This window comes from Dryobates pubescens, chromosome 1 (genome assembly GCF_014839835.1).
Source record: "Dryobates pubescens isolate bDryPub1 chromosome 1, bDryPub1.pri, whole genome shotgun sequence".
Lineage (NCBI taxonomy): Eukaryota > Metazoa > Chordata > Aves > Piciformes > Picidae > Dryobates > Dryobates pubescens.
In genome coordinates, this window is record NC_071612.1 from 41,582,742 (window position 1) to 41,604,170 (window position 21,429).

The following is a 21,429-nucleotide window of genomic DNA, read 5'->3' on the forward strand; positions in this document are numbered from 1 at the left end:
CGTTGTCATGCCATGATAGCAGCATGACATTGCATATCATCATCAGCATCATCAGATTCAACTCAACACATGACATTCATACAACCTTTTATGTGGAAAAGACCTGTAAGATCATTGAGTCCAACCATTATCTAAGTCTGCCCAGACTGGTGCTAAACCATGTCCCTCAGCACCACATCTCTCTGCCTTTTAAATACTTCCAGGGATGGGGATTCAACCACCTCCCTGAGGTTCTCTTCCTTGAAGACGTTCCGTCTAATACCCAACTGAAACCTCCCCTGGTGCAACTTGAGACCATTTCCTCTCATCCTATCACTTGTTACTAGGGAGAAGAGACCAACGCTCCAACCTCCTTCCAGGGAGTTGTAGAGAGCAACCCGATCTCCCCTCAGCCTCTTTTTCTCCGGGCTAACCACCCCCATTTCACTCAGCTGCTCCTTACAAGACCAGACCCTTCATCAGTTTCGCTGCCCTTCTCTAGACCCCTCCAGCAATATATAGCTATTGAAATCCTTTTCTCAATTGCAAGAAGAAAGGTGTGGGGGCACGCATACGGACGGGACACCACCTGTGTCCTTCGGGCCGTGGGTTGCGCCCATCTGTGACCGCAGCACACCGCTACGGCTGCCGCTGCCGTACCCACTCCCCGCCGCCCTGCGGGCCCCGCCTGCCCCGGGGATCGCCCAGTCAAGCAGGACGGGGGGAGCTGCCCTGCCCAGCCCAGCCCCTCTTCGGTGGCTGGCGGGAAGGGGAAGAGGCAAAAACACGCACAAAACACCCGGACCGCCGGAGGAGACGCCCTCCGCTGGGGTTCGCCCACGCCCGGCGTGGCAGCCAGCGCCGCCCGCCCCAGCCCAGCGAGCGCGCCCGGAGGCGGCCCGCTCCTTGCCGCCGGAGCAGGAGAAGGGCCAGGACCATGCTAGCAGGGCTGGGGCGGGCGCTACGGAGCGGCTGGCCGCCGGGCAAACGGCATCCCCCGGTGCTGCTGGGTGGCCGAGCAGCGCGGGGCGGGTGGGATGACTGCCCACCGCCCGCAGCGCCTCAGGTAAGACGGGCAGCGGGGCAGTGGGCGAGGGTTATGGCGGGAGGAGGCACAACTCCCGCCCGCGGCTGCTGGCTCCCAGCCTGCCGTTCCCCAACGACGGCCGGGGGCCCCGGGGCCGTCCTGAGGCGTGGCGCGGCTCGGCGAGGCTCGGCCGAGGGTTACAACTCGGGGGAAGTTCAGCAGCGGCGTTGTGTTACCCAGGGCAGGCTGGAGCCGGAGGAACTCCGAGGGTTCACTGAGGGGCCGTCCCTCCCCGGGGGGACTGGAGAAGGGACCAGCTGCGGGACGGGGTCCCCGGGCCGCTGTCTGGCGTGAGGCGCGGGTGGCCGGGAGAAGCCGCGGTCTGGGGACAGTGTGGCCACTGCTCCTCTGTTCGTACAACTTCGAGAGTTGTTTTTTTCCGGTGGTTGTGTTTCTTTTCCGAGCCCGGGCCGGCTGGAGAGTAGTCGATGAGTGGCAAGCTGCTGCGGTATGGTACAAGAGAGAAAAGGGAAGGCAAGTTTCCGTTGGGGCTCTCCTGGCGCTGCCTGCGCATGTGAAAATGATGAGCTTCATCTGCCCCCGAGTTTCTGTCGTCTTTAACTCAGAGAATGAAGGAAAACATCAAACCATAGAATTGGTTCGGTTGGAAAAGACTTTGAGGTCATCAAGTCCAACCATTATCTTACTCTGCCAATTCTAGTGCTAAAACATGTTCCTCAGCACCCCATCTCTGGCTTTTCAGCACCTCTAGGGATGGCGAATCAACCGTCTCCCTGGATAGTGTGTGCCAGTCTTTGAGAAGCCTTTCAGTGAAGAAGTCACATGAAAGCACAATGACTTTAGACATCTGCTAGGACACAGGACAATGCAGTTATAGAGGCCTGCTGGGAGAGGAGAGAGTTTAATCCTTGGTTATTGTTGTTAATAACAGTGTTTACGCTTCCAAACACTGCTTTGATGAAACACAATAAAACCCTGCTCCTGTGTCCAGGCCCAGTCCATAGGAAGGAAGTTGGTGTCATGCCATGTGGTGACATTGTCAGAAGCCCAGGGTGCCCTGGGTCTTTTTAATGAGCACTTTTAACAGCCAGTCTTGAAATGTGTGGTCGTAGTTGGACTTGGGGAGTTGTGCAGAATGATCTCTGTGCTTTTCACTGAGAATTTTTGCACAAGCTATTCAGCCCCCCTTTTCCAAAATCCCATGGGATTAGTTCACTCTTCCTCAAGTGAGTGGCCCTTCTTTGATTTGTCATGCGTGTATGAGGGCATTTAAGAAGGGAATTTAAGATAAATATTTGCTTAGACTCTTTAATCTTCTAAGGTTCAAATGGGGTGTGCTAAAAACATCTTGTGCCTCACCAAGAACGTATAGACTGTCATTCAGCACGCACTGATATTACATATGCAGTTTGTCACCTCTAGCTTCTCTAGCATACTGCTTTGCAGACAGGCTTCATGCTTTTTTAAGGCTCTAAAATGAGACTGAAAGCTGACAAAGAATCAAGAAGAGGAGGAGGAAAAGCTCTTGCTTTGGCAGTCCTGCCATTATAAGAAGAGCTGGAAAATTATTGTCTCTGTTACTTTGTGGGATGGAACACGACAATGACATGACTCAGGAGTTCAATTCTTGTACCAAATAGGTTAAGGAGAGGGATGTTGTGATGTTGAGGAAAACTGTAATTAGAATAAGTCTTTAATGCAAGATTTTACTTATTTCTTAAATGGAATTTTTGCCGTTGGGTGTTGCCAGCTCTGTTGCTTGCTATTACTGTCTGAGTTAGATATTTTTGCCTCTAGCTCTGGGAGGAAAGGCCACAGAGATGGTGAGGGCATTGGAGCATCTCTTACAAGGAGAGGCTGAGAGACCTGCAGCTCTTTAGCCTGCAGAAAAGCAGGGGATCTTCTCATTGCTTGTAAATACCTGAAGGACGGGAGTCAAGAGGATGAGGCTGGGCTCATCCAGTGATAGGACAAGAGACAATGGATGCAAACTGGAACACAGGAGGTTTCACTTAAAACATAAGGAAAGATGTTTTTATTGTGATGATGACAGAGCATTGCCCAGAGAGATTGTGGAGTCACCTTCTATGGAGACTTTCAAAACCCACCTGGATGCATTCCTGTGCAACCTGCTGTAGGTGACCCTGCTTTAGATCATCTGGGATGATCTAGGATGGGGTTGCTGTCCTAAAGAGCTGTATCATTAATGGTTAGCCTGGCATATCCTCATTTAGACAAAATCCACAACTCTTCAGATGGCTTTGATGAGCTTCTTTGCCTTCCGAGCCATGCTTGTACAAATTCCTCTTTGTTTTGTAAAGTTAAGGTGTTTTTCTTTAATGTGTGCTTTTTCATATTTGCTTTTTTTTTTTTTTTTTAAGCCTGAGTTGTTCAAGCTATGTGAAGCATGTTCTATTGTGTTCTTTGGACAAGGTCTCTTATTCCACAGAGTTTTGTTCCTGGAAGGATGCAGTCTTATTTTGCTGGAGTCCTAGATTTGTAATGCTGCCATTACTTTGCACATGGTGAAACCTGAAGGTTGCCAGCTCTTTCACTTGCATGCTTTAACTCCTGCAGCTCATACTGAGGGAAATGCCTTGCTTGCACAGCTCTCCAGGAGGAAGAGCTCTCCTCACTGTATTGCAGAGGAGAACAGATGTGTTAACACAGAATCAAGGCTTATAATTGATGGGGGTTTTATAGGTTCATAAAACTTCTAAGCCAGGAAAGATTGAAGCAACTGGATTTAATTTTCACAGAATTACAGAATGTCAGGGGCTGGAAGGAACCTTGAAAGATCATCCAGTCCAACCCCTCTGGCAGAACAGGATCACCTATACTAGATCACATAGGAGTGCATCTTGAAGTGTTTTGAATGTCTCCAGAGAGAGAGACTCCACAACCCCCCTGGGCAGCCTGTTCCAGTGTTCTGTCACCCTCACAGTGAAAAAAATTTTCCTCATGTTTACATGGAACTTCCTATGCTTGAACTTACAGAATCATAGAATTGTTGGGGTTGGAAGGTACCTCAAGGATCATCTAGTTCCAACCCTCCTGCCATGGGCAGGAACACCTCACACAAGATCAGGCTGCTCAGAGCCACATCCAGACTGGCCTTAAAAACCTTCAGGGGTGGGGCTTCCACCACCTCCCTGGGCAACCTGTTCCAGTGTCTCACTACCCTTCTGGTGAAGAATTTCTTCCCAACATCCAATCTGAATCTACTCATTTCTATTTTTTTTTTTTTTGCATTCCCCCTAGTCCTATCACTACCTGACACCCTAAAAAGTCCCTCCCCAGCTTTCTTGTAGGCCCCCTTATGATACTGGAAGGCCACAATAAGGTCTCCTCAGAACCTCCTCTTCTCCAGACTGAATAGCCACAACTCTTTCAGTCTGTCCTCACAGGAGAGGTACTCCAGCCCTCTGATCAACTTTCACCCATTGCCCCTTGTCCTGTCTTTGGGCATCACCCAGCAGAGCCTGGCTTCATCCTCTCTGCGCTCATCCTTTACATATTTATAAACATTAATGAGGTCACCCCTTAGTCTCCTCCTCTCCAAACTAAAGAGACCCAGCTCCCTCAGTCTCCTAGATGATCCTAGTTAGTTTCTCTGTAGTGCTGAATCCAGCTGATGTAAAATTGGGGGTTTATGGCCACTTGTATACATGACATTCCCAGTTTAGTCTATACTGTACCAGCGTGCCTGCACCCCTTGGGGTGGGCAGCAACTGTGTAACATGAAGCCTGGATTGTGTGGTTTCTCTTCGCTTAAAACAGGATTTCTTTGCAGTGGCACAGCTCCTTTCTAGCTAAAACTATTTCTGTACTGTATGAAGACGCTGAAGTGGTGACATTTCTCCTGCAAATGCCAGGGCTTGCCGTGAACAAGTGTGAGTGAAGGAATTGACATAGGAAAACTTTAATTCTGTCCAAAACCTGAATTTGACATCATTAATTCAGAGCATGTTCCATTTGTGTGTGCAAAGCCCTTTTAAAATTGTGCCTGAGGAATATATTGGTGAGGGGAAGGAGTGTGTGTAAGCTGGCAACATCAAATTGCAAAGGCTTCTGTGAAAAAACATTCCAAATTTGTTTTCTTCCTTGATTAGGATATCACATATGCTTGTTGCTGAGGGGAATTTTCTTCCTACTTGCAAATTGCAGCCAGTAACAGAGTCACTGGTTTTGTTTATCTGCAGCAAGCAGAATAGAGAGTTTTCTTTTGCTTTGAGTTTGTTTTTTTGTGTGTGTCAGTTCCCAGTGTCATCCATGTATGTCAAAAATAATTTCTTGCAATGCTTTCAGCTGATAAGTTGTTGACTATCCAGTTTCTTGGACTGGCTTGAACTTTTTTCCTGTCCTTTCAGTTAGTTTTTATAGTTCCTCTTCTTACTCCCAAATTACCATAATGCACCCAGCATTCTACCTACCTCATTTGTCTTCCAGCTTTATACATTCTTATGAGCAAGGATCTAAATATGTCCTAAATAGCCACAGGATATTGGGAAATATTTTGCTTTTTTTTTTTTTCTCTTTTGCACATACTCAGAACAAGTCTTGTGAGAAGCAGCTGAGGGAACTGGGATTGTTCAGTCTGGAAAAGAGGAGGCTGAAGGGAGACCTCATTGCTCTCTACAACTACCTAAGAGGAAGTTGTAGTAAGGTGGGGTTTGGTCTCTTCTCTCTAGTATGAGGTGATAGAATGAGAGGAACTGGGCTGAAATTGTACCAGGGGAGGTTTAGATTGGGTATTAGGAAAAAATTATTTACAGAAAGAGTGGTCAGATATTGGAACAGGCTGTCCAAGGAGGTGGTGGAGTCATCATCCCTGGAGGTATTCAAGAAATGACAGTATGGGAGATGGTTTAGTGGGCATGGTGGTCTGAGGTTGACAGTTGGACTTGATGATCTTGGAGGTCTTTTGCAACCAAAACTATCAAAGCAGTAGCCCCAGCGTGTCCCAGGCTGCTACAGAAAAGTGAATTGTGCAGCTGAGTATTTCAGATAAATGTAGTTTACTGCCCTGCTTTGTATTTTCAGCCTACTCAGGTTCTTTGGAAATTGAGATCTAATTGGAGCCAAGAAGTAATTTGTGGCTGCTGGGTCTGTTTTCCCTTTCTTCCCTCCACTTTGAAAAGTCTTGCACAACAAAAGTTAGTTTGTTGATCCAAGTCTTGTTTCCTAAGTACAAACCTCATGCTAATACTGGCATGTGTCAACAAAAACACACAACCCACCAAACTGTTTATTTATGGCAGTACTCTTTACTCTTCCCTCTTACAAATGCTAATTTCAAAGTGCCTTACAGGAATCATTTGGAAGTTGTCTGCCTTGCTGTAGAAAATGTGCCTGTCTCAGCAGGTTGGTTTATTTGCCTTTGATATTGTGTATGTGCCGGAATGACAGGATGGCATTGGCGATGGCTGCTCTCCACAGGCTGTTGGCTCTTCTCATCTGGCAGCTGGGAGACGGTGGTGTTTTCTCTGATAACTACACTTTTGGGGAGAGATGTGATACATAGCACAGAAATTCATCATCCTTTGTCCTTCTGCACATGCTGTCGTAGAATGGGTTGGAAGAAACCTTAAAGATCACATAGTTCCAACCCCACCTTCCTCACCACGGATAGTAACATCTTCCACTAGATCAAGTTGCTCAAAGCCCCATCCAACCTTACCTTAAACACTTTCATGGAGGCAGCTTCCATAGCTTCTCTGGACAACCTGGAACTTCTCTGGAGCACCTCTTCTATGAGGACAGACTGAAAGAGTTGTGGCTATTCAGTCTGGAGAAGAGAAGGTTCTGAGGAGACCTTATTGTGGCCTTCCAGTATCATAAGGGGGCCTACAAGAAAGCTGGGGAGGGACTTTTTAGGGTGTCAGGTAGTGATAGGACTAGGGGGAATGCAAAAAAAAAAAAAGATAGAAATGAGTAGATTCAGATTGGATGTTGGGAAGAAATTCTTCACCAGAAGGGTAGTGAGACACTGGAACAGGTTGCCCAGGGAGGTGGTGGAAGCCCCACCCCTAGAGGTTTTTAAGGCCAGTCTGGATGTGGCTCTGAGCAGCCTGGTCTTGTGTGAGGTGTCCCTGCCCATGGCAGGAGGGTTGGAACTAAATGATCCTTGAGGTCCCTTCCAACTATGATTCTATGAAAATGTCTTACCACCCCCACAGTAAAGAATTTCTTCATCTAAGTCTACCTTTTTTTTCAGTTTAAAACCATTTGTATCACTCTACTCCCTGATAAAGGGTCCCTCCCCAGCTCTCCTGTAGACCCCCTTAAATACTGGAAGGCTGCACTGACAGCCTTCTCTTCTCCACACTGAAAAACCCCAAGTTTCTCAGCCTGTTCTCATAGGAGAGGTGCTCCAGCCTCCCTGTTCATCTTCCCGGCCCTCCTCTGGACCCACTCAAGCAGATCCATGCCTTTCTTGCGTTGAGGGCTCCAGCACTGGACACAGCTCATCAAATGAGGTCTCACCAGAGAAGAGTAGAGGGGCAGAATCCCTTCCTTCAGCCTCTTCCAACCTTGGTGATTCTGTGATTCTATGACATCACTTTGGTCAGAGTGCCATGATGGAGAAAAAAAAATTATTGCTCTCCCTGTTGCCTGTTTACCTGAAGTGCTTATGCCATGCTGCTCACAGAACAACATGCAAATGGTTTTGTTTGAGGTTTCTGTTTTCCCTAGGGCCTGACCTCTGTGGGTCAGGTCTGTAGAACCTCTTTTTTATAAAACATATCCCTCACCTTTATATGTTTGTTCTAAGCAGAAGTGTAAAGGTGCCAGGCCCCTGAGATGGAGGAGCATCTATACTCCTAGGGATCTCTGTGGTTGCAGCTGCTCCTTGTCTGGCCCTTCTAAGCTGGAGCCTCTCACATGAGTGGTAGTGGAACATCTCCTTATGAGGAAAGGCTGAGGGAGCTGGGTCTCTTTAGCCTGGAGAAGAGGAGACTGAGAGGTGACATCATTTGTGTTTATAAATGTGTGGGGGGCAAGTGTCAGGAGGACAGAGCCAGGCTCTTCTCAGAGATGCCCAATGATAGGACAAAGGGCAGTGAGTGCAAGCTGGAGCATAGAAGGTTCCATGTGTACATGAAGAAAAACCTTTTCACTGTGAAGGTGACAAAACACTGGAACAGGCTGCCCAGAGAGGTTGTGGGGTCTCCTTCGGAGACATTCAAAACCCACCTGGACACGTTCCTGTGTGACCTGCTCTAGGTGATCCTGCCCTGACAGGGGGGTTGGGCTGGATGTTCTGTGATTCTGTGATTCAGTCATGACAAGATTATTTGATCCAAGGAGCAAGCCTAGCACAACCATGAGCTTGCAGCTGCAGCACCTTGGAGGGTTGTAAGGACAGGAGTGGAGGGAGGGTTGGTGTAGTGGTGGGTTGATGTCCAGGTTGGCTGAAGAGGGGCTGGGTGCTGAAGTGGTGACTCAACTGGGAATGGGGCAGAGATTTTGGCTAGCCTAGGGTATGTGGTTGAATGTTAGCAAATAATCAAGATTTAAGTTAATTGCAATAAATTAAGAGGGATTAAGTGTTTAAAAGTGGTTGAGAAGATGAAAAACCCACTGTATAACCACAAAGTAGTTCAGCTTCCTTTTCTGTAGATACCATCTAGACTCTGCCTTGCCCTAGACAAGAAAAGAAGTGGAAAGACGTGTTTGCAAACAGTAAAATGAAAACTGTTACAAACAGAATCATTCAGGTTGGAAAAGACCTTTGGGATCATCAAGTCCAACCATTAACCTTACTTCACAAAGTTCACCCCTAAACCATATTCCTAAGCACCACATCTAAATGACCTTTAAACACATCCAGGGTTGGTGACTCAACCACCTCCTTGGGCAACACATTTCACTGTCTGACTACTCTTTCTGCAGAATCACAACACAAACATCTGTAATAAAACAAATGCTGTGTGAGAAGTTGAAGTTAGTGGTCTTATCCTGAATCACGGAATTGCAGAGTGGTGTAGGGATTAGAAGGAATCTCTGGAGATCAGCTTGTCCAACTCTCCAAATGCTGTACCCAAGGTTAGCAGTTCTGCATCAGCTGAGTGGGAGAAACCAAGGATCCTTATCGGTGTCTGAGGTAAATACTTGATGCTGCTAACACAGATAAAATATCTGAAAGTTTAAAGATAGTTGTCTTTCACAACCGCACCAGAAGAGCTGTGTCAGATTTGTGTAGCTAACATGTTTGGAGTGGATACCTGTGAAATGGCAAGGTTAGGAGTTTATCTTAGCTTCTCAGTGGGTCAGCTTCAATTTACCAGCTCTTCCTCCCTCCCACCCCCTGCCTTCTCCAGCAGCTTTTCAGAATTTTAAAGTTCTAGATAAATCTACCAGGAAATTCTGGATAAATTCTACATAAGCTACTACTGGGTTTTAAAGTTTGCATTGAGCTCACGAATTGACAGAACCAAGGGGGATGAATTCCCCAGCTCTGTTTTGTCAGCACTACTCAAGTTAATAGTTGTGACTAAAGGCAGGCAGACTCTTAAATTTGGGCAGGGAACAAATGGAGACACCTCAATTAGTGATATTGAGCAATCTGCTGCTGCTGCTGCCAGAGGCAAGAGAGTGAGTGTGTCTCCTCTGCATTCCTCTCTCTTGATTTGGCTGCTGAATCGCCCCAAACTATATTTAAACAGGAAAACTGGATCAAGTCCTTGGAGCTTTTTTGTGAGGAGTCTTTGTGGTCAGTAACCAAAAGGCATATTGAACCCTGTGCTGCGTCTAGGTTAGATGGGAGTTTGCTTTCAGTTTACCGATTCCCTTTTTATCTTACATGCTGCTGGTAAGATCCTGGATTCTTATTAGCCCCCTCCCAAAGGCTGCTTTTAAATGAGTCCTGAACTGTGCAGGCATCATGTTACTTGTGTTTGTGGCACACCTTTTGGCAGTTCACTTGCTGGTTTCAAGTTTTTGAAGTGATAATGTGTTCCCTATTATATCCCCAAGTGTAAGCCTTGCTGAAGGTGGAACATAAGGAGACTTTGAAGGTCCTGGGGTTTTTGTCCTCAGTGGACCTGGAAGATGGCCTGCTGCAGGATGAGTTGCAAATAATTTAAACCATAATAAAAATCTTGAGACAGGATTTCTACCAGAACATATTCCCAGGCACTGGCACCACAGCAGTATCTTTTATCTTGCAGTCAGTTCTGACTGGTACCGTTCCTCAGCTAGTTGCGATGGCTTTCAGTCCAAAGCAGTTCCTTCTAGGGCAGGTAACACAGTTTTGTTTTTACAGAGCTGGAGGCTAGTCACAATTTAATGTGCAGACACTGAAATTTCTGCACTGAGGTTTCTACCCCTTTCTTTCTCACTTTAAGCTGTTGGTTGTAAGAGCATTCTCCAGTATTCTTTATTGTAGTAATCTTATAAGCATTATTTGTCTGAAACCATGAATTTTGGTGTGTTGTAGGATATGAAACTACAGTTCATATTTAGCTCTGTGTGCATTAGTCAGAAGACAAAGGTGTGCACTCTGTGTTGCAGCCTTTCTGGTGTAATAAAATCAGGTGTGATTCAAAGACAAGAGTTCGAAGGTTGACGTTTTAGGCTTGGTCTTGCAGGCTTGGTCTGCCCAGGGAGGTGGTGGAGTCACCGTCCCTGGAGGTGTTCAAGAGGAGACTGGATGTGGCACTTGGTGCCATGGTCTAGTCATGAGGTCTGTGGAGACAGGTTGGACTCGATGATCCTCGAGGTCTTTTCCAACCTTAGTTATACTGTGATACTGTACCCTGTGGCTCTAAGCATACTGGAAATGTGACTGAGCTGGAGTAATTGAAAGAGACATTTAATAGCCCAGGTCCTAAAACTGAATTATAGCTCTTAATCTATATGTAGTCCTTAAAGTGCCATCCCCAAGCTGTTCTTCATGGCAGAGGAAGCGTAAAGTGAGTGTATTTTGTTGTAGATCACACCCTGATACGACTTTAATTTGGGCAAACCATCAGAGTGGTGCTGTCCTTCAGCATTTCATAATGCTGCACATACTGTTGCTTGTTTCCTTGATTGCCTTTACTTCTGCCATGGCTGTGCTGCTTTTCTGGTGAAGAGGGATGTAACTGTCTGAGCCAGCAGGTGAAAGTTGGCATTGAAACAGAAAACCAGTTTTGGGTTGTTGGGAGGAAAGATCTTATAACCATACCTGTATCAGCCATAGCACAACCATGACATTAACCATCAGCAGTTACTAGTTTTCCTGTCATGTTACAAAAGCTTTTGTGCATGCTATGAATATTCATAAGTGATGCAAGAATTAACTGCATGAGGTTGCATAAGCTAGATACTATCAAAAGTTATTAACAGGCTGAAACAAAAATTCTGCTTATTAATATGCTGCTCAACATTTTGAATGTCAATATAATATTTGGAATTCAAACCCTCAGATGCTTGTGTTGGCCTTTGCAGTGTTCCTAGTAGTTTCTAGAGTTTGGATGGGGCTCTGCAGTGCTAGGGCAGCCTGTTATGCTAATCCCACGGCTCAAGGATTTGGGATTGAAGAAAGCTACACAGCACTCTGTGGCAGCAGCCAAATGAGCAAGATCCACTGGAAAAAGGCAGCATCGATTTGCTGGGTCAGAGTGCATGCTCCTGTGGCACAGGCTAATCTTACCTGCAGGCATGAAAGAGAAAAAATGTGGATTTCCATGACACAGATGTGAAATGCTCCACGTACAGAAGAAACACAAAGTTTTGGGAGTGGCTACCATAAAAAATAGTCAAACAGCTGCTGTTCCTAGACCTAGAGCTGACAGAGGAACCATCTTCTCCGCTGTTCTACTTCATTTGTAGTCAAACTCAAAACTGGGATGGCAGGTCACACGTGTTTAAATTGGATGATTGCTAGTGTCAAAGTGGCTCCCTTGCTGCTGTTAGGAATTCATGGGATCACAGACTCGTTTCAGTTGGAAAAGACCTTTAAACTCCTTGAGTCCAAGCACTATCTAACTCTACTAAAGCTGTTCCTATACCATGTCCCCTAGCACCACATCTCTGCCTCTTTTAAACACCTCCAAGGATGTGGATTCAACCACCTTCCTGGGGAAGCCTGTTCCAGTTCCAAGAACCCTTTCAGTGAAGAAGTTTCTTCTAATGTCCAACCTAAACCTTCCCTGGTGCAACTTGAGGCAATTTCCTGGTGTCATTTCAAATGAAAACAACAACAAAAACCCTACCAAAAAAAACCCCAACCAAAAAAAACAAACCAACCAACTAAACAAAACCCCCCCAAACCCCAATCAAACGACAAAAACCCTCCACAAAACAAAACCCAGAGGTATCTCTTAGGGTTACTGACACCACATGTAGTTGTTTGCTCTGTCTCTAGTTCCTGCTGCAGGAGCCTTGGTGCTCTTTCACTTGAGTGGTCACTGTCAGGCTCAGCCCAGAGCCCCTGCAGAGTGTGAGGGTTGTGCTGCTGATTTCTCAGGCAATATTGGGTTGTGAGGTGGTTCTCAGCCTTCTCACAGGGCCCACTTCAGGGAGAAGCTGCAGTTGGAAGGGCTTGTTTTGTTTTGTTCCCTGCTTCCGTGCTTTGTCCCTGTCCTTCCCCTTGATGAAAGCAGAAAAACCTGATGTCTGAGCTCTGGAAAATATGGTTGAACCCCAGGAGCACACATTCAGAGGGAGGTAAATGTTGAACAGTAATGTTTGCTTAAAGGCAGTGGGTGAAAGCACAAAATGGATGGACTCTTGCTTTCAGCCAAATCTATCAATAGTACTTGGTGAGCAGTTTGTCTACATGTTACTGGCTCGTTGTAACATTCACTGCTCAGTGTAAGGTACACACTGGTATTTATATCCCCTCATCATTGCAGAACTATTCAGGCTATCTCTATTCATTTAAGTTATTGTTTAATAGTGTTAATTAATGTCTCTGTTTAAATTGGAGGAGTATGTGTGTTGCTTCAGAGACTTCAGCTGGGCTGACAGATGGTATTTAACTGAACTTCAATCATTATCTTCTAAGAGTGAAAGAAAGATATGGAGGAAACAACCTACAGAGATTCATCAGTCTCTTTATACTCTGTGTAGAGAGAAAACAATTAAGGAAAGAGGTTTTTCAATATGTTTATTAATCCATATCAAATTCTTGCTCTTGGAAGTGGCATGTTGAAAAAGCATATTGAAGCAAAATATGGTGTTGTCAAAGAGACTGTGACTCTATTTTCCTTTCTAGTTTCTTCCAGGGTGATATATTGCCAACAAGGATAGGAGTCTTTATTGCTCACTTGTTGTTGCTCAGGTATTCTTTCTCATTTGCTATTTCTCATTTTAATCAACCATCACTGAAAAAAATTAAGGCACTTGTTTGCCCTCCAGGAAAACTCAGTAATTACTGAATCCTAAAGGTGTTTGTTACAAGCTACTGCAGCTTCTCCAAACTGCAGTTAATCAAGGAGATGCAAGTTTTCTAATATGAGAAAAATTTCCAAGAAACCTTTTCCTGTGTATTTGTGGGGACCTCAGCTCAACTCCCACTGTCTTTTTTCCTCACAACAAAGCAGCAGACTGAGAGCATGGCTGATCCCATTTTCTCTATTTTGCTAAGAAGGATGGAGAGCTCTGGGTGTCTGCATCTCATATTGTGGATGGTCTTGGATGCAGATTGGGCTCTGTGGGCATGGTTATGCTTTTCACTGCAGCTCTTTCTGAGTGGGCTGCTATATCCAAAAAAGATGTCCATATGGAGAGACTAGCTGGGATCCTGGAATCAGAAAGCCCTTCCATACTGTGCAATGTGCATCTAGTGTGCACCTTCTCAGCGGGTTGGGAAGAGAGCAGTGGTGCCAGAACTTGTTTCAGGCTTGTGCTTCAGGATGCATCTTTCTGAGTGTCAAATTCACCAGATAACACAAATCAAACCAGAAAACTCTTTAACCAAAATAGGTTCTAGGGTAGAGAAACTGTAGAGATACTGTTCACTCTGTATTCCTAGCAATGAATGTCTTCTGTGTCCACTTCAGTCACTTGGCAGCAAGCAGTCCTTGGATATTTTTTATGTGCATGTGTGGTTTGTCGGGGGGTTGTTTGTGAGTTTGTTTGTTTGGGGGGTTTTATGTTGATTTTCTTCTTGTTTGGAGGTGGTGGTTGGTTGGTTGGTTTGTTTTAACTGTTTGAAATTCTCAGAAATGTTAGGCACTTTCTTTATAAGCAGACTATTACAGTTCTGTGTACTTGCCTCCACTGGGATTTGAACCTTTGAGATGGATTTGAGTGTGCTTTGGGAAGTTTTTTCCAAGCTTTTTCATAGTTAAGAGTGTCAAGTGGATGGGGACAAGGTCTTCTCAGTGGTGCACAGTAATAAGACAAGGAAGAACAGGCTCAAACTTGAACATAGAAGATTTCACCTTAACATGAGGAGGAACTTTTTTACAGTGAGGGTCACAGAGCACTGGAGCAGGCTGGCCAGAGAGGTGGTGGAATCTCCTTCTCTGGAGACTTTCAAAACCCACCTGGATGCATTCTTGTGCAAACTACCCTAGGTGATCCTGCTTTGGTGTGGGAGTTGGACTCAATGATCTCTTGAGGTCCCTTCCAACCTTTTATGTACTGTGATACTGTAAGAAAAGATTCTTTTGTGGGAATCTTTAGTCTTACTGAGATTCTTGTCCTGTAGGCAAGCAATTATAGAAGATCCAAAAAAAAATCAGCATAAGGATTTGGAGCCTGTGCATGCCTGTGAGTAGCTGATGGATATGTTTTGCTGTCTGGGATTGGACTTAGTTTTTAATTTATTTTTTTATCTTAGTCAGCACTACTGGCCTAAGTTAAAGTTTAACTTGGTTGAATGTGAAGGGTATTGTTTCAGAAGGGAATGAGTTTCAGCTTCAAATTGATTTTCCAAACAAAGGAAGTCTAATTATTGCCTTGATAATGTTTCAAGTATTTTTTTGGTCTCATTCAAAGATTGAAAATACTTTTGACTTTAGTGTTTGGCCTCTTCTACATAATAAAGGAGTCTCTTAACCCATACTAGCATGATTTAACACAAAACAGCCTGAACAGACATTGTTTTGCTAGTAGAATGCTGGAATTAATAAAGGTGTACCAGCCAGAGCACTGCTTGTGTTGGTATAGCTCCATCAGCATCAGGAATTCTACCTTTGGAAGCCTGTAACAAACAGGAAATTTTCCAGCCAGACTCCTAGAGTTGGTGAAAGCCAAGGAATTGGTGTTAGTCTTAGTTTAAGATCTTTGAAGGAAAAATAAGCAATTGTATATGTATATTGTATTGTATATGTGAGAGGTTCTTTACTGAGAGACTTCGTTGGTGTAACTACACTACACATCTTTTCCGTGGACACTTTGATAAACAGAAGACAATATTTATAAGCACAGTTTTTGAGTTTAACTTACAGCAGTTACTAGTCAGCTATTTTCTGTTTGCTTTGGAAGTTCTAAGCTTGAAAGTGTTTAGAATATCATGTTATGATAACACCAATATACTTACACATTTAAATTAGGGTATTTAAAAGAATAAGAAATATGAAAGAATATGAGGAGTGATGCTCTGATAAACACACAGTCAAGTCTCAACACCTAGCTTTGTAATTGCCACTAGATTTTGCTATTGATTGATCATTTTCTCAGTACAGCTGATAGTTTTGGTAATTAGTGGGGAAGAAAAGTTGAGGATTTCTTCTTATTAGGTGCTTCAGAGCCAATGTTAGGACTCCCACAGATAGCTCAACAAAGGCACGGGATATATATTTCCTGATAATAGCTATATCAATAAGCTCTTTCTAATGCTGACAATGCTTTAGCAGAGCTAATGTGAAAACATCTTAAAAACACATAACTGCATCTTTAAGCTCTTAGTTATAGTGAAGCAGGAGCTAAATGTAGTGTTGAGCCAGCTGGACACTACTGGCTTGTATCTTGTGATGCTGTGAATCAAGGTGAGCAGCTTGTCAAGCATAACATGTCAAACTGTCATTTTCTTCGCTAAAGCATAAGTGAAGCATACTAATAGATACTTAGTGGAAGCTAGAGGTGCTGTCTCTCAAGGATGTGAGATGCTGCCAGCCACTTAATTGATAATATCTTGCCTGTAGTTGAGGCAGTGACTGTTCTGTATAGCTCTGTGGGAGTCAGGACCTGGGAACTGATGACTCTCAATGCACTTAGGCACCAGCCCTGTGCCAGCCTGGTCTTCCACATTAGCCATAGCACATCTTTGTGCACCAGCACCATGCGATGTTGATCTTTTGTAGAAAGGACAGAGACCAAACTGGAAGCTGTTTTTTCTTGCCCGCTGCTAAATGTAACATAATGATCTGTTTTGTTGCTAGTAATGGCTGAAGTAAGTGTAGCTCAAGCTAATAAAATGCCTGCAGAGTGAGTCCTGTGCTCTTAATGGAGTGCAGAGGTGAAACAGCTGGTGTAATAGAGAGATCTGCTTGCTGTGTATCTGCACTTGTATTTGGGAGTGCTGTCCTGGTGTTACTCTTCTAATGGTGCTGGTCACAGTTGAGCTGGAGTTACAGAAATAAATGATGTTCTAAATTCTCATTTTAAAAAACCCAACATTTCTTCTGTGGAAAATGTTCTGACTAGAGTGTTTTGCTGCAAATCAGAGGTACGAGGGGAAGCTGCTTTGTTCTATCATTGCAGTGGCACCTAAATGACGTAAAAAGAAGTTGCAGTGTTGCTGAGACCCACAGATGTGCCCAGAACTGCACTTCAGATTGGCCCCTTGGATTTGATGCTTCTGTAACATTTTAATCAATGTGAGTGTACTTGATTTCTAATCAGATAGACTTACAAACTGGCATCCTGTAAATCCTTTAACTCCAGCTTGCGAATTTCTTACATTGTGTGCCTGCTTCAGTGATCCCCTTCCAGTTTTGGGTGCTGTCAGGAGGAGCAGAGCTATAGAGGATTCAGCTGACTCTTTCCTAGTGAGATCTGAACTTGCTGGATACTGTCAGTAGAATTTTAACAGGCTCAAGACATAAGGAAAGAGGAAAAGATGAGGGAGAAGTGGTTAGTTGTAATGCCAACCACTCCCTCCTTCAGACTCCCCAGGGAAGGAAATGTCTGGGTGCTGGCGTGGAGCTCTGGGCACTCACTTTCTGTCTGGTGAGGATTTTTGTATCCTTGAAGGGTGCAATGCATTGCGGCTACTCTACGCTTGCTGCTACCTTTCCCTGTAGCTGCTGGGGCCTGGAATTGGCTGATGGGTTTTTCCATGTCTGCCCTTCCCCACCCTGGTCAATACTGAACTGGAAAACAGGTGATTCATAGCTGTCAAATGTTCGTTTCCTCCAAATAATTTTAGAGACTGAGAGTCATTCTCCCCCTCTGCTAATAGTTGAGGAAAGAACAAGTTTTTCTAATTTGTGAAGCTGAAACTCATAAAACAACAAGTGTAGAACAAACATTCAGATGATTCCTTACCTGAGCAGATATGAAGACTGAAGTTCATTTCAGATTAAATGCTGTTGTAATCTACGAGTAGGATGCATTCACCTCCTGAAAGTAGAGTAAGTTTTATGTTGCTAAGTGTGATAACACTGTCAGCCTCAGACTATAGGAGAAGATGAAAGCATGATGCTGAAGTAAAGTTAAGGAGAGTCAAGCTGAGAAGTATGTTGGCATGATTCTAGTAGTTAAATATTTACCAGAAGCAAACTGCTCTTGGAGACTCCTTTTTCTTCAACCATCACTATAATAAGGCAGTAAACCATGCAGAGATCATAGTGCTCTGGAGAAATGGCTGCAAAAGGTTCTGCTTCTTGAGCAAGGACAATGAATGTCTTGTTCCTTTTTAAAAAAGAAACCAGAAAATATTGAGTATTTGTGGAGAGTCACTGGAAAACAAAGTTTCTACTTGAGCTGTAGAGCCTATGTGGTACAGCCTAAAGGAGTGTTCTGCCTCAGAGCTCACTTCTGGGAGTATCAGGATGGGTGCTGGCTGCAATAGGGTGGCTCTTAAAGTGGACAAGGATCTAGTAGGTTGATGGGTTTGGATTTTGCTGTTTATCAGCTGCAAGTTCAGTATCTGATCTTGAAACTGTAGAATGGTTTGGATTGGAAGGGACCTGAAAGATCATCTAGTTCCAACTCCCCTGCCGTGGGCAAGGACACCTTCCACTAGACCACCTTGCTCAAGACCCCATCCAGCCTGGCTGTGAACAGTTTCAGTGTTGGAGTCTCCACAATTTATCTAGGCAATCTGTATCAGTGCCTAACCACCCTGGTGGTGAAGAGCCTTCTCTTTCTTTAGCCTGCAGTTTGTAAAGGAAAGAGATTTTAAGCCTGTGCTCCTGACAGTAGTTTGTACTAGTGTCGTGTCAGTGGGTGGAGTGATAAGCAAGACCTCTCTCTCTACCATAAATGGCTTTTGCAGGCATGCTCATGAGTTTGATGGCTTGATTTGGTGTTTCCCCCTTTCACAGCCCCATTCGTGGTCACTCTGTTTTCTTCCTCTGGATTGAAATCCTTTATGCGCCTACAGAGGTCCAGAATCTGTGTGACATGGAAGAGGAAGAGCAGCAGCAGCAGCATGGCAGCACCTGCTGTGTCTTAACACAGCTGCTAACATCACCCTGCAGCTGCTGCTGCTGAAGAGAGACCATGCTTATGTGTACCTTGTGCTTTGTTCATGTACAATTGGAGATGAAGTTCCATAGGGGTCAGTATATTCCAGGCCTTGATGCTGAAAAAGACAGAGCCATTTGATAAAAGAACTACAAAATCCTCTTATGTCCCAGTGAAATCCAGTGGCATAGATGCTGAGACAGAATCTGAAAGGTATCTGAAGAGCAACATTAAAGTGACAGGCTTTAGGGGGATTGACATCATACTTAATTTGTAATTTTTGTTATCATAAATTAAACCTGAAGGCACTTGATATTCCATTTTATTAGGCACTATCTCAGTGCTAGTCAGGAAATTGCTAGACAAAAGGAAAAGAGCAAATGTAATACCTTTGTCAATCTCCTCTCCACTGGGAGGAAACCCACTGAATTTTGGCACTCCCGAAAAAAATGTTTTAATGATGAGGAAAAACTTTGTGAATATGCTGGAGTGGTAGGAAAGACCAGTGCAAATTTGTGCTGCCTGTGCGTGAGGAATTATTTCAGGGGCCAAGAGAATAAGAGCGCTGGTATGCCAGTACCTGAAATATTGTAGTAGGCTTCAGTGTTTCTATTATCATAAAGGTATTGATCACTGAAGGGAACTCAAAAGCAGTGTAAATGGACAGAAGCTGTAGAGAGTTATTTATGAGGAAAAAAAAAGCATTAAATATGCATAACTTTCTGAAGCAGTGACTGCAGGGGTTCATAAATCTAATAGGCATGAGAAGTACAAGCACAGAAAAAAGAAAAGAACTCTGTGTATAGTCAAGGATAAGGCTGAAATGGAAACTAGGAGTATCACTATGCATGAGTTCCTGAAAGGGCAATGGTGTAAGCTATTAAATACCCTACTTTGGGACAGGATAGGAATTCATTACTTGATGTACGCCGAGCTACAGAAATCTAATAAATATGTAGTAAGAAAAATCCTGTCCCTTTAGGGTGATTAGATACATGTACTGAGCTTCATCATGTGACATTAGTCACATTAGCTCTCAGCGTTGTTTGAATCCAGTGTGAAGGACACACAACGCAAGCAAGAGTTAACTGTGCTATCTTGGATCCTACAGCCAAATGTGGATATACAAACCTGACAGACTCCTCACTCTCTGCTCATCCTTGAACACCAGGTTGAGAGGAGAAGAGTGTCAGTCCTTTTGGATCTCTCAAATGCACAGGACAACATACTCTAAAACTATTTAATGAGTTCATCAGGAAAGAAAACAAATGAACATGTCAAAGGAGCTCAATCCCCTTTGTGCAGACTAGTCTAAATGTGAATTCACTAATTCATCACTTCGATGAGGGTTGTAGCTCCCAAGTTCTCTAATTTGTAACTTGTGCATCTCTGAACAAAGGTTACCTTGCTGAGGGTAACAGTGTTCATCCTTCCTCTTCTCACATGGTGTGGGTGTCCCTGTGTCACACTGGGAAGCAGGAAAATCCTTCTGCTTCTGGATGTGCTTCAGAAGCTTTTTGGGAAAACTCAGGAAGTTGACTCTGTACCATTTCCACAGGTTAGTGGATTCTGGGGGGAAAATGCCAGATGATTGAAATGCAAGGACGATAGCTGCAGGAGACAGCAAATTGCAGGTGCTAACAACCTGCACATTGTGCCCTGTCAGTGCATTGCTCTCCCTCTGACCTAAGGGTGTTGCTCCCAGCATCCATCAGGTCTTTGTATGGGCTCCAGATCAGACAGAATCTGAGCAGGAGTGAGTGAACATGCACAGAGAGACTTTCTTAGACCTGTCTGTCCACCTGATGGTCAGGCTGAAGCTACATGGCAACAACTCCTCCCCCTGTGCCAGGGAATCATTCTTAGACCTTTGTGCTTTTCTGTGGAGTTCTCTTCTGAGAACATACCAGTTGCACTTTCTGCTATTTACAGTCCCTGAAGCATGCAGGCATGATTGAAGTCTACCTGCAATGGGCCAGGGTCTGAAGTAGAGCTTATTGCCATATGGCTGCTGTGTCCTGCACTTGTTCTTCTGCTTGTTGCAACTATTTAGTATGTTTAGCCAAATAGCTGAAGACTATGAATTCGGATCTCCTAAACCCAAGTTGCTCAGTGTCTTTCATACATGTTGTGTTTGCAGTGATAATTGAGAGACAAATGTCATCATAGTGTGACAAGAATATGAAGCTGCCATACTTTGTGAAACCCACATTAGATGCACTTGTCTTTTGCTCTTCCAAAGACCAGATGTGTGAGATGTACTGTGAAAGGAACTGAAAATGTTCTTGCCCTGTTATCATTCCTCCCTGGGCATCCCAAAGGGATCTGCCCACTCACAGTTGGGTAGGGGAATGCTCTTGTCTGGACCATGATGGACATCTGCAGGGTGTGAGATCAGTTCCTGGTGTCAGTTTTTCCTGTGGCCTCAAAATACAGGTTAAAAAAAAAAATCCAAGGTCCTTTGATTAAGAAAAGGTAAATAGCCAAAAATGTGCACTTATTAAAGAATTAGGGTTTAGACATTATAGATTAAAAATTTTGGAGTTGTAGTATTTATCTTGATATGGTGTTGTGGGGAAAGAAAATTAACTCTATTCCAACTGAAACCAGGTTTTGTCTTCTGAGTCCTAGAAGAAGGATGCCCACAGTAGCCTTTCAGATGTGATGCAGAGATGATACTTTGATAGACAGGCTTGGTTCTTTACTCCACCACAAGCTTTACTTTTGGCAAGTCACTGAAAACAAAGTACTGTTTGGCTAAAAGAAGTAATTGTACTTCCCTGCCTGCAGCAGTTATTTGAGGATCAGAGACACAGATGCTCAATAATACT

The 21,429-nt window shown here is 44.3% G+C and overlaps 1 protein-coding gene across 1 annotated transcript in view; it reads left to right on the top strand.

Moving 5' to 3' along the window:
* Positions 1-749: 749 nt before the first annotated feature.
* Positions 750-21,429, top strand: part of MCUB (mitochondrial calcium uniporter dominant negative subunit beta) — a 46,071-nt gene continuing 25,391 nt past the window's right edge. The window contains exon 1 of the mRNA XM_054166275.1: positions 750-1,045. Coding sequence (XP_054022250.1) covers positions 917-1,045 — 129 coding nt within the window. The 5' untranslated portion in view covers positions 750-916. The remainder of the gene's footprint in view (positions 1,046-21,429) is intronic.